Source organism: Convolutriloba macropyga, chromosome 13 (genome assembly GCF_964194025.1).
Source record: "Convolutriloba macropyga chromosome 13, txConMacr16.3, whole genome shotgun sequence".
In the NCBI taxonomy this organism is placed as follows: domain Eukaryota; kingdom Metazoa; phylum Xenacoelomorpha; order Acoela; family Convolutidae; genus Convolutriloba; species Convolutriloba macropyga.
In genome coordinates this window covers 25612619-25625948 of record NC_134480.1, presented here as the reverse complement: position 1 = coordinate 25625948, position 13330 = coordinate 25612619, and the positions used below count along the sequence as shown (strand labels likewise).

Genomic DNA, 13330 nt, shown 5'->3' with positions numbered 1-13330 from the left:
GTTTCTCCTGTGCAGGCGTAACTTCAAAATTTTGTCCACCATCTCGATAAGCAATCAACAGACTCTACTTGCTTGACTCTCACAATTTAGTTTTTGAGCGCATTTAATATCGTCTCCCACACTCCTATAGAAACGTAATTGTAAAAATATTTAGCTATTTTGCTTCGCTTCTCATAAAATCTTCTTCGATTTTCCGCCAACAGCATCATTGTTTTCCTTTTCAAGCAATTGTGGCAAGCAACACAGTTAAACAAAAATTTTCAAAATTTTTAATAAAAGTAGGTGATTGTTTTTGATGACTGTTTTTTTGATTATAAGTCTCCTTCCGTGTGAACTTAACAAACCTCAATGTAATTCAATTCTTATTGAAGCCAACTTCTTTATGTTAATGATAAAACACCCATAGTATTACCAAACGCGAGTAAATTAAAATCAATTATCTTGAGTTCAAATTCTTTGATAAAATTTTCATAAAATTCTAAAAAATATATATAATATGAACACTCAAAACATAGCCGGCAAATTTGCAGAAAATAGCAGCCGTTGACCAGCACATGGGGATTGAAACAGAGAAAGAAGGAAGAACATATAGAGAACTTCTTTCCAGGTGTCAAAAATTGTTCTAATCTGCACAGTTTTTTCAGTTGGATAAAATCACTTAATTCAGCTTCTATAATGAAAGCTTTCATGCTTAATACTAAGGTCAGCTTGTAATCATTCTAATGAACTTTGATAACCTAATGCCCTATGACTACACATCTTTTTCAGTTTCTTTTTAGTTTTCTCCTTTGACCTCGACCGTATTCACTAAATTGCGTAATTCACTGAGTGAATGGATTTTAAAACCATTTAGTTGAAACACTGAGCGAGGCAAGTCAGAAATCAAACTTGAAAGACGTGAATTAAAAATAGAAACAAACGTGAACGAAAGGTAAAGCCAATGAAGTACATAGCAGGAACAGCCCTGAGTTACAATTTAAAAAAAATTACAGCAACTGAAGTCAACAAAATCAACCTCCGATAGAAAACGAAACATATACCAAGACCTCCACGATATTAAATAAAACACTAAGAGAATCGAAAAAAACAAAACTTTTTCACTTCGTTAAGAGAAGAGGGTTATCGAAGTTATAATTCCCAACAATGTCCAAGCAGAACGATTTTTACACATTGGAAGTTCAGACAACACGAACTTTGTAGAAAACAACTGCACATTAAAACAAAAGGACAAAACAATATTTGGCTAAAAGGTTTTTACAAATGTTCTACAAAATAAGAGGCATCAAAGCCATTGAAAACGGTTGGATCTTGAAATTGGTATTTTTCAATATTTCCAAGAAGGAATCAATTACTTCGATCACATTTTTAACATGCAAAATGGGAACCGGAACAACTTAAACACTTTATAACACCAAGCATCATTAGCACAGACTATTTTCTCTTGTAGCTGCAACGAACAAGCCGGGTCGCGACCGAATGGTTAACTTGTAAAAACTTGCAAGTTTCTTGTGAAAGTTGGTTAACTTGTAAGAATTTGCAAGTTTCCTGCAAAAGAAGGCTAACTTGTAAGAACTTGCAAGTCGAATGGTAAACTTGTAAGAACTTGCAAGTCGAATGGTTAACTTGTAAGTTTCTTGCAAGTTAATTCCGAGTGAGCTCGACTCTTATTGGTTAATTCAATTTAACACTCAGTCATTTACCGTAGAAAGCACGTCAGAGTTATTTGCTCAATTTCGATATATTACATGCAACCTAAGTTGATAAAATGTTTAATTTTATAAATAAATAATTAATTATACAATAAAATGTCTATTTTATTAACTCAAGAGGCCCTTTCGCAATTCAATTAATGAACAGTAGATCACGAATGCAAGTTTTTCTAAAAATTTATACCCTTTTTAACTTCGATTGATGTTTCAAATTCATATGTCAGCAATTTCTCAAAATAATTTCGTGACCCTTTTTTTCCGATTTTTTATAATTTTGATTCAAATTTTCCAGATTCTATATTTTGAAGTATCTGTTTACAATCACATCTTCCAAAGTTTTTTTTGTTTTTTGCAACAATATGGGCTGCAAATAATCTGGTGACAACTTGTATTCAAAAAACTTATGTCAGAAACTATGTAACTCAAATGTTTTACTTGTAAGAACCATGTGAGTAGAATGGTAATTTTTCAAGGGCCTTTTAAGTCGAATTGTTCACTTGTAAGAACTTGTAAGTCGAATGGTTAACTTAAAAGAACTTACAAGTTTTTGGAAGAAAAACTTGCAAGGCGATGCATCGCCTTTAAAGTTTCGGCCAGAACCTTGCACGTTATTACAAGTTAACCATTTGGCCTCGACCCGCGGATGGAGTATACGTACAGAACAAATCACATTATAATTCTGTTCAACGAATAGCGTTCAAATTAACGTGTTAACGTTATCTCGACAAAAATTCTAAAACAGGTCGACAAAATTGCATTAATTGTTGAAGTTTGACACTAATCGACCTTTAACTGGTGGTACCACACAAATTATAGCAACAAGTATTGGACTTTTGTAGCTCTGTCGTTAAAGTGATCAAGTGTTCGTCCACTAAAACTGTTACTGGTTTACCACCGGTCAATTTTTGCATTCAACAGTATCATTATACCCTTCTCTTTCCCTATGTTTTGTTGGTGTTTAACATATTTAGCTATTGCTACGCCAGTGCTGTGGCTAACTGCTATGTAATTAGAAGGCTGAGTTATCGTTGCACTTACTTTTTTAAGAAAGGCTTTAAGGTGACTTTTGCTAAGTGATATTCGGTACGAGAGTCCAGCAATACCATTCTGTTTTATCAATAAAAGACTATTTTTCAAGTTTATTGAAGCAACCGAACCGGAGCGGGAAGGGGTATAATAGTGAAACTCATATATCAGAGACATGCAATAATTATTTTCGCAAAAGATTCAACAAATCGAACTTTAGCAATGACATAAGCCGGATCTTTAGAGAAGGCGAGGGGTCTCGAACTTTTTTATTTTGTGTTTATGTGAAGGGCTGCCTAGTGCACTTAGCAAATTGGTCGACAGAACTGTTGGTATCAAAAGCAAGAGATAAACTGAGGGCTAGTATTTACATGGAAAAGCATTTTTTTTTTTGTTTCTTGGTACTAAGTTCCCATTCGACTATTCCACATCACCAATGTTGTAAATTCGTTTGTTAAATAACGTTTCGTGTCAGCTTTGGGAGTTTGTTTTGGGCCATACGGAAGCAAAATTGTCCCGTTCAGTAGTATATGAATTTAGATACTGCTTACGCCTCAAAGAATTTTGTCATTTCTCTTTAGAATGTTTTGGGATTCATCAGAGGCGTATACCAGGAAAGATTGTAGGTGAATGAAATCACATTGACATACTTAGCTCACCAATGTTAATGTGCTAATTGCTTCAGGCATAGTAGGCTTGCAATAGGAAAAAGATTAAACAGAAATGCTATATGTTTCAGAGAAGTTCATTTGTTCCCTTACCCGATTTAGTCGACGTAGTGCGTTGGTCTTGGATTTGAGCATTTCTAGTTGTTGTTGGCAGCACTTCTTTCAGGGACGAAACACACCTTTTTGTCGGATTACAAATCTGTCGCTCTACTCTCCTTTCTCATGTAATCAACGCAAAATAGTGGCTCTATATCAAATTTTCGGATGTGGAAATTTTTGTCATCCAGCTCATTACTGATACAAGATTGGATGAAATAGAGAGGTAGAGAATTCAGTTTCTTCTTCTCAATAAAGTTTCTTCTCTGATTTGGTGGAAGAGAGAAAAACGTGATTAGCATCATACTAGTTTAAAATTTTAATTAATTGTTCCGACCCTATTGATGGGGGGAGGAACTATATACTCAAATGTTTTTTTTTTGTTCCGTGAATTTTCGCCGCTCGATATATTCATCGTAGAGAGTTGAGACTGGTATCATTAGAAAGCTCGTCCAGCGTAGAATATGGAATTAAAAAGATTTTTTTAATTTTCGTTTTTTACAGGGAATTATCGAGGTTTAAACTTCTGAGAAAAGAAGAGTGAATTCACGTTGTTTTTATTCACATTTTCCTGAATTTTTGCCTAAATTTTCGTCAATTTTGCTAAAATTTGTTATAATTTTTAATAATAGTGTCGTTGATGTTATTTTTGAAGACAAACAAGCATTGTTGATTGTTTTGATTTATATTTTTTGGTCAAAAAATCTGGATACACATTTCAAAATTTAGCCTTTTTCATCAAAAACAGCACGAAATAAGCTACTTTAGTCCACTTTGATTAAATTTGCCGACAGTACACCCCCAAACAACACTCATACAATCTTTGTAGACTCAGAGGGGGGCTATTTCTACTACAGAGTCCGCTGAGAGTGCACTGTAGTTAAAACTTTGCCGTTTTTTGCTAACTTTACTCGTTGATTATCAAAAATGCAGAATTTATTTTGAGTTTTCAACTAACAAATTATCTATATCTACAACATTCGAAAAATCAATTGTTCCTAACGGACAATAAGTATTAGCAGGGCTAGTTTTGGGCCATTCTTGGACTGTTACAATCCAAAAAAAATCGGGTTGTAATCAGTCGGTCTTTTTTTTTAAAAAAAAAGACTTTTTTTTAATAATAAAGGACAGAACATATCAAATCAAAGCTCAGGAGTGATAGGTCCAACCAATTCGCTTGCTAAGCAGCTCCAAGCTAATGCATTTAGTTTTTTAATTGAAAGTTTATGGTCGTTTCTTTTTTTTAAAAATAATTGACTTTTCAATAAATAACGGCTTAATTAAATTTTCCTCTATTTTTTTCTCAATTTGTTCAACTTCCAGCTCAGTGTCAGCAAAAAAGATTGCTTTTTCTTTTTACTGATTTAACATTTATTCTCGGTTGCAGTTTTAAGCCTGAAGTTATTGTTTTCTGGCTTTGATACAAGATTTCAGATTTTTGTTTGTTTTGATATTTGCCAGTTTTTCACGTTCTCTAATTTTGTCACATTATCACATTATTGACAGTTCTCATGTCACCTTATTAGCATTCAAAATAAGGCAAAATTGAACATATTAAAATCCTGAAAGATATACATCATCGTTTTAACGGCCTCGACGCCTCTTTCTTGAAGAAATTAATTGAATTTTTTAATTTTGTCTCTAACTGTCATTTATACTTTGTCGTTTCGGTCGTATGAAATTTCCTGTATAGTGATAGCTTTCATTGGCTTTTCATGGAAGAATAGAAGAACCGATAGTCTGATATTAGTAGATGGCTGATGGCTTTCATGACTTTGAAAACAATCGTTTTCCAAAATTTAAAAAAAACTTTTTAACTTCGCAATTTTGTTCTTTTTATGTTTCTTTTGTTACCTAATCTCGTTAGTTAATTACAGGTCAAATATGACATTATGGGTGTCAAGGGAAAAAAAGGGATTGGTGTCCCAAAATCTTTAAAAGAATTTGTTATGACCTTACTGGCTTCGACACCGGTTTTTCACAAAAAAAAGTAAATTAATTTGATTTTTGTCATATTTGACGTTCTTTTTGTAGATGCAAGAAATATTCTGGATAATAACAGGTCTCGAGGGCTTCCTTTTCATGAATAAACGACCCTATTTAAATAGCTCTTTTTGTAATTCATGCCTTTCATGACATTGAATGTAATTTTGTTTCGAAAAAAAAATAAAAGTATTACATACTTTAGCACTTCGCTTTTTTGTCGACTTGTTACCTAGTCTTACTAATGAATGGCCACATACTACATTATAGCTGCTTGAAGAAGGCGCAATCAAATATATTTTGAGTGCCAAAATTTGGCTTGACGGTTTTGACAGCGTTTTCTGGCAAGTTTCAATTGAAATTTTGTTTGTTCTTTGTTGTTCTTTTTAGCCGCTTTAAAAAACGAATAAGGACAGGTCCTAATGCCCTTCTATAGAAGCAGTGGTAATCGTAAATTTGTGGTAATATTAATTGATTCCTAATGGTATTTATTACTTTGAAGTTAACTGTTTCAAAAAAATAAGTTATTTTTACTTTACTGTTTTTGTTCTTTTTTGTATAATTGTTACCAAACCTTTTTATGGACTGGTCGCATATGTTTTCTGGTGATTTATAAGTTATTTTTGTTAAGTTTTTAGGTTTATCTGACGGTATGTTGACTTTGTTATTAAATTTAGTTTTTAAGAGGGACAAATTTTTTGATGTAATTAAGGTTTGTTGTTGTTGTTTGATTTTGCTGTTCGTCTTGACTCGCTTTCTTAATATTGACATATTACAGCAATCTAATGCATCAATTTTTACTCCACTGAGTTATTTGCTTTGGAGGCTATCTTATCGTTCATACAGAATTTTTTGAAAAAGACTTGGGCTTTTTTGGGATTCGCAAATAATTTTTGGGTTTTTCTATCTGTTCCTCATTTGGTAGACAATTATGCCAAAATTGTGGATGGGCGGGTTCGAAACCTTATGTGCCATCGCACATTACCGAGCCACCTTGTTCTTTTGGGAAATGAAATTGCATTTTTTGAGAATTTTTAATGGAACAAAAATATATCACGATTTAAGATATTAAGAAGTTATTGATTTAAGAAGTTATTAAATAATTCCCTAGGGTGCCATTGAGGCATTGGTTTGGAACTTAGTAAAGGAGTTTTGGGAAAATGCAGAACAGTGTGCTGAATGATCATTTGATTAAAATATTCACATAGTGTTTGTATATGAAGTGATCTACTGCTGATATATTATTCGCTTGTGTTATTGTCCTACAATTGTATTCTGGAGAATGTGGAATAGGAAAAGGACATCGAACAAAACAACCGAATAAGACGTGACAAAGTAACTCCCTATGGTGGAATTGGGCTGAATTCAGTAATCGAGCTTTGCGGACAATAAATGCAGAAGTGTGCTTAACTGATCTTGATTGAGTTATTCAGATAGTGTTCATGTAAAAAGAGGTAAGCTCTACTGCTTCAGTATTTGCTTTCAATTTTTTTGCATTCTGTAGAACTTCAAGTTCTCAACATTTTTCCACATTTCTGGTTTCAAATCTTAAAAAAAATATATATCCCAATTAATACACCAAAAAATTTAACAAGACGGCTCAGTCCGAAAGTTACAGATTCCGTAATTGATCCAACCATCCCTAAACAGGGTTCGGGAACTTTATAACAGCTCAACTTTTTGTTAAGTCATTTTTGGCTGATCGATATCAAATGCGGGATAAACGCAATACTATTGAAAGCTCTTAAACAATGAACCGTTTTGAAAGGACTTTCAAAACATTTCATTTCTGGAGAAAAAATTATGCAAAAAAATTGCAGAAATTTTCACATCTTCTATCTTCATATTTATTTATAAGCTTAATAAAAATTTTCAATAAACGACGTAGAGTCTGGCATATCGTGTTGTTGCTTATGGGATTTAATTGATTATTCAACATTTCAGAAGTAAAAAAGCATGAATTGAATGGCTGAAACATATAATTCTCGAGTTGGAAAATTTGAAAATGAACAGCATTTTTGGTTCCAAAATCTTTTTTGAAAGTTAAACAGTCTATAATGCAGTGCTAGCATTTCTGCGATCATAAACTTGCTCAATACTTCTTCAATTCAGGATAGATTCTATTTATATTAAACCATTTAATTCGAATACATCTAGGAACACCTCTAGTGAATTATTTTAACATAGTTGGCAGATTGTCAGAAAAACAGCCGCGATAGCTTTGTAGATCTGCAGTCTCACACAGACAGTAAAAAAAGACAGACCAAAAACATCATTCTTTTCATTAAAGTCTGAAGTGTTATATTTTGATTAAGAATGTATATAACTTATTGCTGCTTCTATTAGATGCTCTTAAATAACCTTCAATTAGAGTGACACACACACCCTATCTCTGAATTAAAGTAAAGAAAACTCAGTTGCAGAGTGAGGTAAGTCGTGTGACCAAAAATTTAATCACGCGCAGGAACAAACAATTAGTTCAAATGTGCTTTTGAATAATGCTATTTCTAATAGAAATGATGCTTACCAAGATCTACTAAAAATTTGACCATACCCAATTGTCCGGAAAATAAAATCCATCAATAATTGCAGTTTTCGCGGGCAATTGAGATATCAAAATTCAAGCCGTCCTTTGACTCAGTTTGGCCTCACTACATCATCAATAAGCACGTCATCTTCCTAGACGGCTAGCTACTCTTGCGTTCTTTCTTGGCTGTTTTCACTTCTGTAGACAACATTTTGTTTTGACTTACTTTCGTTTGCCGCTTTTTCAATATTTTCAACCTTTCTTACACTTCTTAGGCTAGTTTCATTCTTCTCTGGATAAATTCAATCTATTTTTACCAAAACAACCCGAAATGAACGGAATCCATATTTAAAAACGCGAAACCAGTGAAGCCCAGCTTTAGATGCCATTTGAAATTTGTCCAAATTAGTAATAGTTCGATGGACGTTCAAAGAAATTTGATTTAGCTGGTCTTAGTTACAAGGTATAATGCTGATAGGTATAAGTATTTGTCCCCTTATATTCTCAGTTCATTAGGAAGGAGGTAAAAGCCCAAATAGCATTCCAAAAATTCTATCAAAAACACCTTTGCGAATTTAAAGTACCGATCAAATATATTCCATTTTCTTTTCTTTTTCATAGTCCCCAATCGGCTCATTAGAATTAATCACGGCTAGTTGCGAACAATTTGCCGGTTATGTTTATTTTAGACGAGACACAGTTGTTCGTCAATTTAAACTCAAACATTTTGGAAGTTGTTTTTGATAGAAATTAAAAGCAAATTGATAAAAATTGACGTAGTAGTAGTAGTATTAGTGGAGAATTCGGGTATGTTTCCCGGGGCTTCAATTTGTGCCTTGTGTCAGTTCAGTATCAGTTGTCAAGTTTTTTTCCAATTGTCTGCAAATTATACGCCAAGAGCATTTGTTTATTAGGCTGAACTGAGTTGTAAAAAAGTGCCAGTATGATTTTGTGATAGTGTGTTTGTTTAATTTTCCTCCAATTTTTGAATATTTCTTACAACCTTGTACAGTTGTTTCGTTCGGTGGAAGAAGTTTTCATCGGATTTGACTTGTCGGTCATTTTCAATTTTCAGTTCACCTCTACAGTGTTGCCTTGTCCTCTCGTCTTCAAGGGTTTTAAAATTTGTTGGAATGTCAAATTCATTACGTGTAATAGTTAGGAAGAGAAGAAGATCGTGCAGTTCAAGGTAGTGACCAAGTGGGAGGAGTTCTAGACTAATGAGACCTTCTTTGTAACTTTGAAGTGACTATCCTAGAATCCATTTAGTGGCCATGATGTGCACTTTCTCAATTTTGTACATGTTGGTGCGGTTTGGCAACCATGCTTGTGAGCAGTACGTCAGTATTGGAACAATATAACCAGCATAGTTGTTCATTTTGGTTGACGTTGAGCTGATTGCTGACATATTTCGTTTTATTTGGAAAAAAGCACTAATCGCTTTTTGCACTCTGTGGTTGCAGTTGCCTTGCCATGAGAGATTTGATGTAATTATTAAACCAAGGTCTTTTTGGGATTCAGGTTTTATTTCCTGCCCACACATAGAGGTCGTGAGCTTACCCCTAACATTTAACAACTTGCACTTGTTCGCATTTAACTCCATTCCATTCTCTCGGCACCAGTCTTCAATAATTTTGCGCTTCTGTCCAGTTTTGCCTGATCATGAACAATGAACATATAGTCGTCTGCAAATCCAAAACCTTCAATATCGGGGTTCGCATCTGGCAAGTCATTTATAAAAATTAAGAACAGTAGTGGTCCAAGTATGGAACCTTGTGGGACTCCACTTGTTACGTTCTCCAAACTTGAACAAAAATTTCCAATTTTGACACTTGTTACGTTCTCCAAACTTGAACAAAAATTTCCAATTTTGACATTGTTTTCTATCTTCTAAGTATGAGTGCAAGAGTAATAATAGATTCCCTCCTACATCAAAACTTTCGAGTTTCTTTATGAGAAAGTGATGTGGTACTTTATCAAAAGCTTTTGCAAAATCTAAGAGGATACTGATGTCGTCCGATGAAATTGTGTCAAATTTGCGATATACTGTGTCGAGAAACAGTAGAGTGAAAAAACTGTATTTTAATTTTGTCATATGTTGAAATTTAAAAAAATTGAGCAAAAAAAAATTAGACAAGGTTCATTGCTGCTTTCTGATCTTACGAAACAAATATTAAGTTTGTACATTACGAAAACTTTAAAAAGTTAAACCTTTTCATTCGTTTTTTTTGTGTTTTTTATGACATCTATTGTATTTTTAAATCAACACTGACTTATCAAAATAATAGTCATTGTTCTTGTCTGTACTCATTTCATTCGTTCCCCTCGTGCCTATAGAAAAATGGTTAATTGATAGGCTGAAACACTTTTTGTTCAAAGCCAAGCGGATCCCAACCCCCTTCTTTCCTTTAGAGATAAAATAGAAATAACATCTACTAAAAATTAATTACTAACATCAGATTTGTCCAAATTACACTTTGGATTATAAGAAACACGCAATCAGTTTTGACTTGAAGGAGCTTCAAGTTCAACGGGACGTTTTCTGTTAGGACATGTTAATCTTCAGCGATTCATTATCATGCTTGAAGCAACTCTTCTATCTCTCTCTGGACATGATCTATGAGAGGAGCAAGATCACATCAAAATTCTAAACTCTCAAAATTTCGAGACAGTTGTTATAACAGATTGCAATCCAGTCGGGCTGGGATGTTGCCCATTGCACTTGGTTGACTTCGCCATCAGCGGTATAGGCTAAAATCGGGTCTTCAATATTTCGAGGCATTTGACCAACATCCCAAATCAAAGCCTGATGGTCGTCTGCCGCCGTGCAAATGTGAATAGAAGAGTGTGGAGCCCATGCTAAGCCATTAATGCACGCTCTGTGATTTTTCAAAGTTGCCACAGGCGTTCCGGGAACCCTGATATCTAGGATGACGAGATCTGAACTATCCATGGTCATTGTGCCAATGTAGTTATGATCCATTTTATTAAATGCTAGCCTTAACAAGGGTGTGTGGGCGCTGTCTTCGTAGATAATAGTCGAATGCTCTAAGTGCCTCAAATCGAAAAGCCGAACGCTACCGTCAGCACCGACGGACGCAAATATATCCCGACCACTTCCGATTTTGCTAAATGCTATATCGTAGACTTCTTTATCGTGGGCAATTAGCTGAGTTCTAACGTGCCCTGTCAGAGAATGCTTGCCCACAACCTGCTTCGTTTCCAGATTCCATATAGTGCACGTGGTGTCAATACTTGAGGTACCAATTAGGTTGGGATCAGTTTCATTCCAATCAAAAGACGTCAGCGGTGCGCAGAAATCAGAATTTTTGTTGTTATTCAGCAAACACTCGCTTTTGACGGTGGTTGAATCATCACGCTCAGAGCATCTCCAAATTCTAAGGTAGTCACCCGACGTCGCCAGAATGGCAGGCTCCTACATCAAAACTTTCGAGTTTCTTTATGAGAAAGTGATGTGGTACTTTATCAAAAGCTTTTGCAAAATCTAAGAGGATACTGATGTCGTCCGATGAAATTGTGTCAAATTTGCGATATACTGTGTCGAGAAACAGTAGAGTGAAAAAACTGTATTTTAATTTTGTCATATGTTGAAATTTAAAAAAATTGAGCAAAAAAAAATTTAGACAAGGTTCATTGCTGCTTTCTGATCTTACGAAACAAATATTAAGTTTGTACATTACGAAAACTTTAAAAAGTTAAACCTTTTCATTCGTTTTTTTTTGTGTTTTTTATGACATCTATTGTATTTTTAAATCAACACTGACTTATCAAAATAATAGTCATTGTTCTTGTCTGTACTCATTTCATTCGTTCCCCTCGTGCCTATAGAAAAATGGTTAATTGATAGGCTGAAACACTTTTTGTTCAAAGCCAAGCGGATCCCAACCCCCTTCCTTCCTTTAGAGATAAAATAGAAATAACATCTACTAAAAATTAATTACTAACATCAGATTTGTCCAAATTACACTTTGGATTATAAGAAACACGCAATCAGTTTTGACTTGAAGGAGCTTCAAGTTCAACGGGACGTTTTCTGTTAGGACATGTTAATCTTCAGCGATTCATTATCATGCTTGAAGCAACTCTTCTATCTCTCTCTGGACATGATCTATGAGAGGAGCAAGATCACATCAAAATTCTAAACTCTCAAAATTTCGAGACAGTTGTTATAACAGATTGCAATCCAGTCGGGCTGGGATGTTGCCCATTGCACTTGGTTGACTTCGCCATCAGCGGTATAGGCTAAAATCGGGTCTTCAATATTTCGAGGCATTTGACCAACATCCCAAATCAAAGCCTGATGGTCGTCTGCCGCCGTGCAAATGTGAATAGAAGAGTGTGGAGCCCATGCTAAGCCATTAATGCACGCTCTGTGATTTTTCAAAGTTGCCACAGGCGTTCCGGGAACCCTGATATCTAGGATGACGAGATCTGAACTATCCATGGTCATTGTGCCAATGTAGTTATGATCCATTTTATTAAATGCTAGCCTTAACAAGGGTGTGTGGGCGCTGTCTTCGTAGATAATAGTCGAATGCTCTAAGTGCCTCAAATCGAAAAGCCGAACGCTACCGTCAGCACCGACGGACGCAAATATATCCCGACCACTTCCGATTTTGCTAAATGCTATATCGTAGACTTCTTTATCGTGGGCAATTAGCTGAGTTCTAACGTGCCCTGTCAGAGAATGCTTGCCCACAACCTGCTTCGTTTCCAGATTCCATATAGTGCACGTGGTGTCAATACTTGAGGTACCAATTAGGTTGGGATCAGTTTCATTCCAATCAAAAGACGTCAGCGGTGCGCAGAAATCAGAATTTTTGTTGTTATTCAGCAAACACTCGCTTTTGACGGTGGTTGAATCATCACGCTCAGAGCATCTCCAAATTCTAAGGTAGTCACCCGACGTCGCCAGAATGTCAGGCTGTGTTGAACTATCGTCTGGTATCCACATAATTTTAGTTGTGGGGTAAGGATGATCAAAAGTTACTAGTGTTTTAAATTCGGATGTTGTTTCATCAAGTTGGACAATATACACTTTGTTAGCATATTCTTCAATAAACGATCCGAGGGCCAATCGAAACTTTCTATCAGGTCTATTGCACCAATTCATACTAAATAACGTCAACGGGGCTTCATATTTGTATATTTCTTTGCGCTTCACAGCTTCGCTTTCAGAATTACTCATTGTGACCTCTGAAATAGAAAATATTAAAAGGACAATATGTGCATATATAGATGCAGATCTTTCAATGCAAAGAGAATCAATCTCCTATCTGCGTAACATGAAAGAACAATAC

At 35.0% G+C, this 13330-nt stretch overlaps 2 protein-coding genes across 3 annotated transcripts in view; one reads left to right on the top strand and one right to left on the bottom strand.

Annotated features, from left to right (window-relative positions):
• The window catches only part of LOC142352258 (epidermal retinol dehydrogenase 2-like), a 328166-nt gene that overhangs the window by 81218 nt on the left and 233618 nt on the right, over positions 1–13330 (top strand). The gene's annotated exons all lie outside the window — the stretch shown is intronic.
• On the bottom strand, positions 10436–13287 carry LOC142351673 (DDB1- and CUL4-associated factor 7-like). The gene is made up of 2 exons (XM_075403813.1): positions 12175–13287; positions 10436–11445 (listed from the first exon to the last, which is right to left on the bottom strand). The coding sequence occupies exons 1-2, from the start codon at positions 13216–13218 to the stop codon at positions 10657–10659; spliced, it is 1833 nt and encodes a 610-aa protein (XP_075259928.1). The 5' UTR covers positions 13219–13287; the 3' UTR covers positions 10436–10656.

What these genes read in the sequence shown, in the direction of transcription:
- LOC142351673 (XM_075403813.1), bottom strand. Translation starts at nt 13,218, where the DNA reads ATGAGTAATTCTGAAAGCGAAGCTGTGAAGCGCAAAGAAATATACAAA. An exon ending in ACTGTCTCGAAATTTTGAGA is followed by an intron (nt 11,446 to 12,174) that starts GTTTAGAATTTT and finishes GTTTTGATGTAG; the next exon opens with GAGCCTGCCATTCTGGCGAC.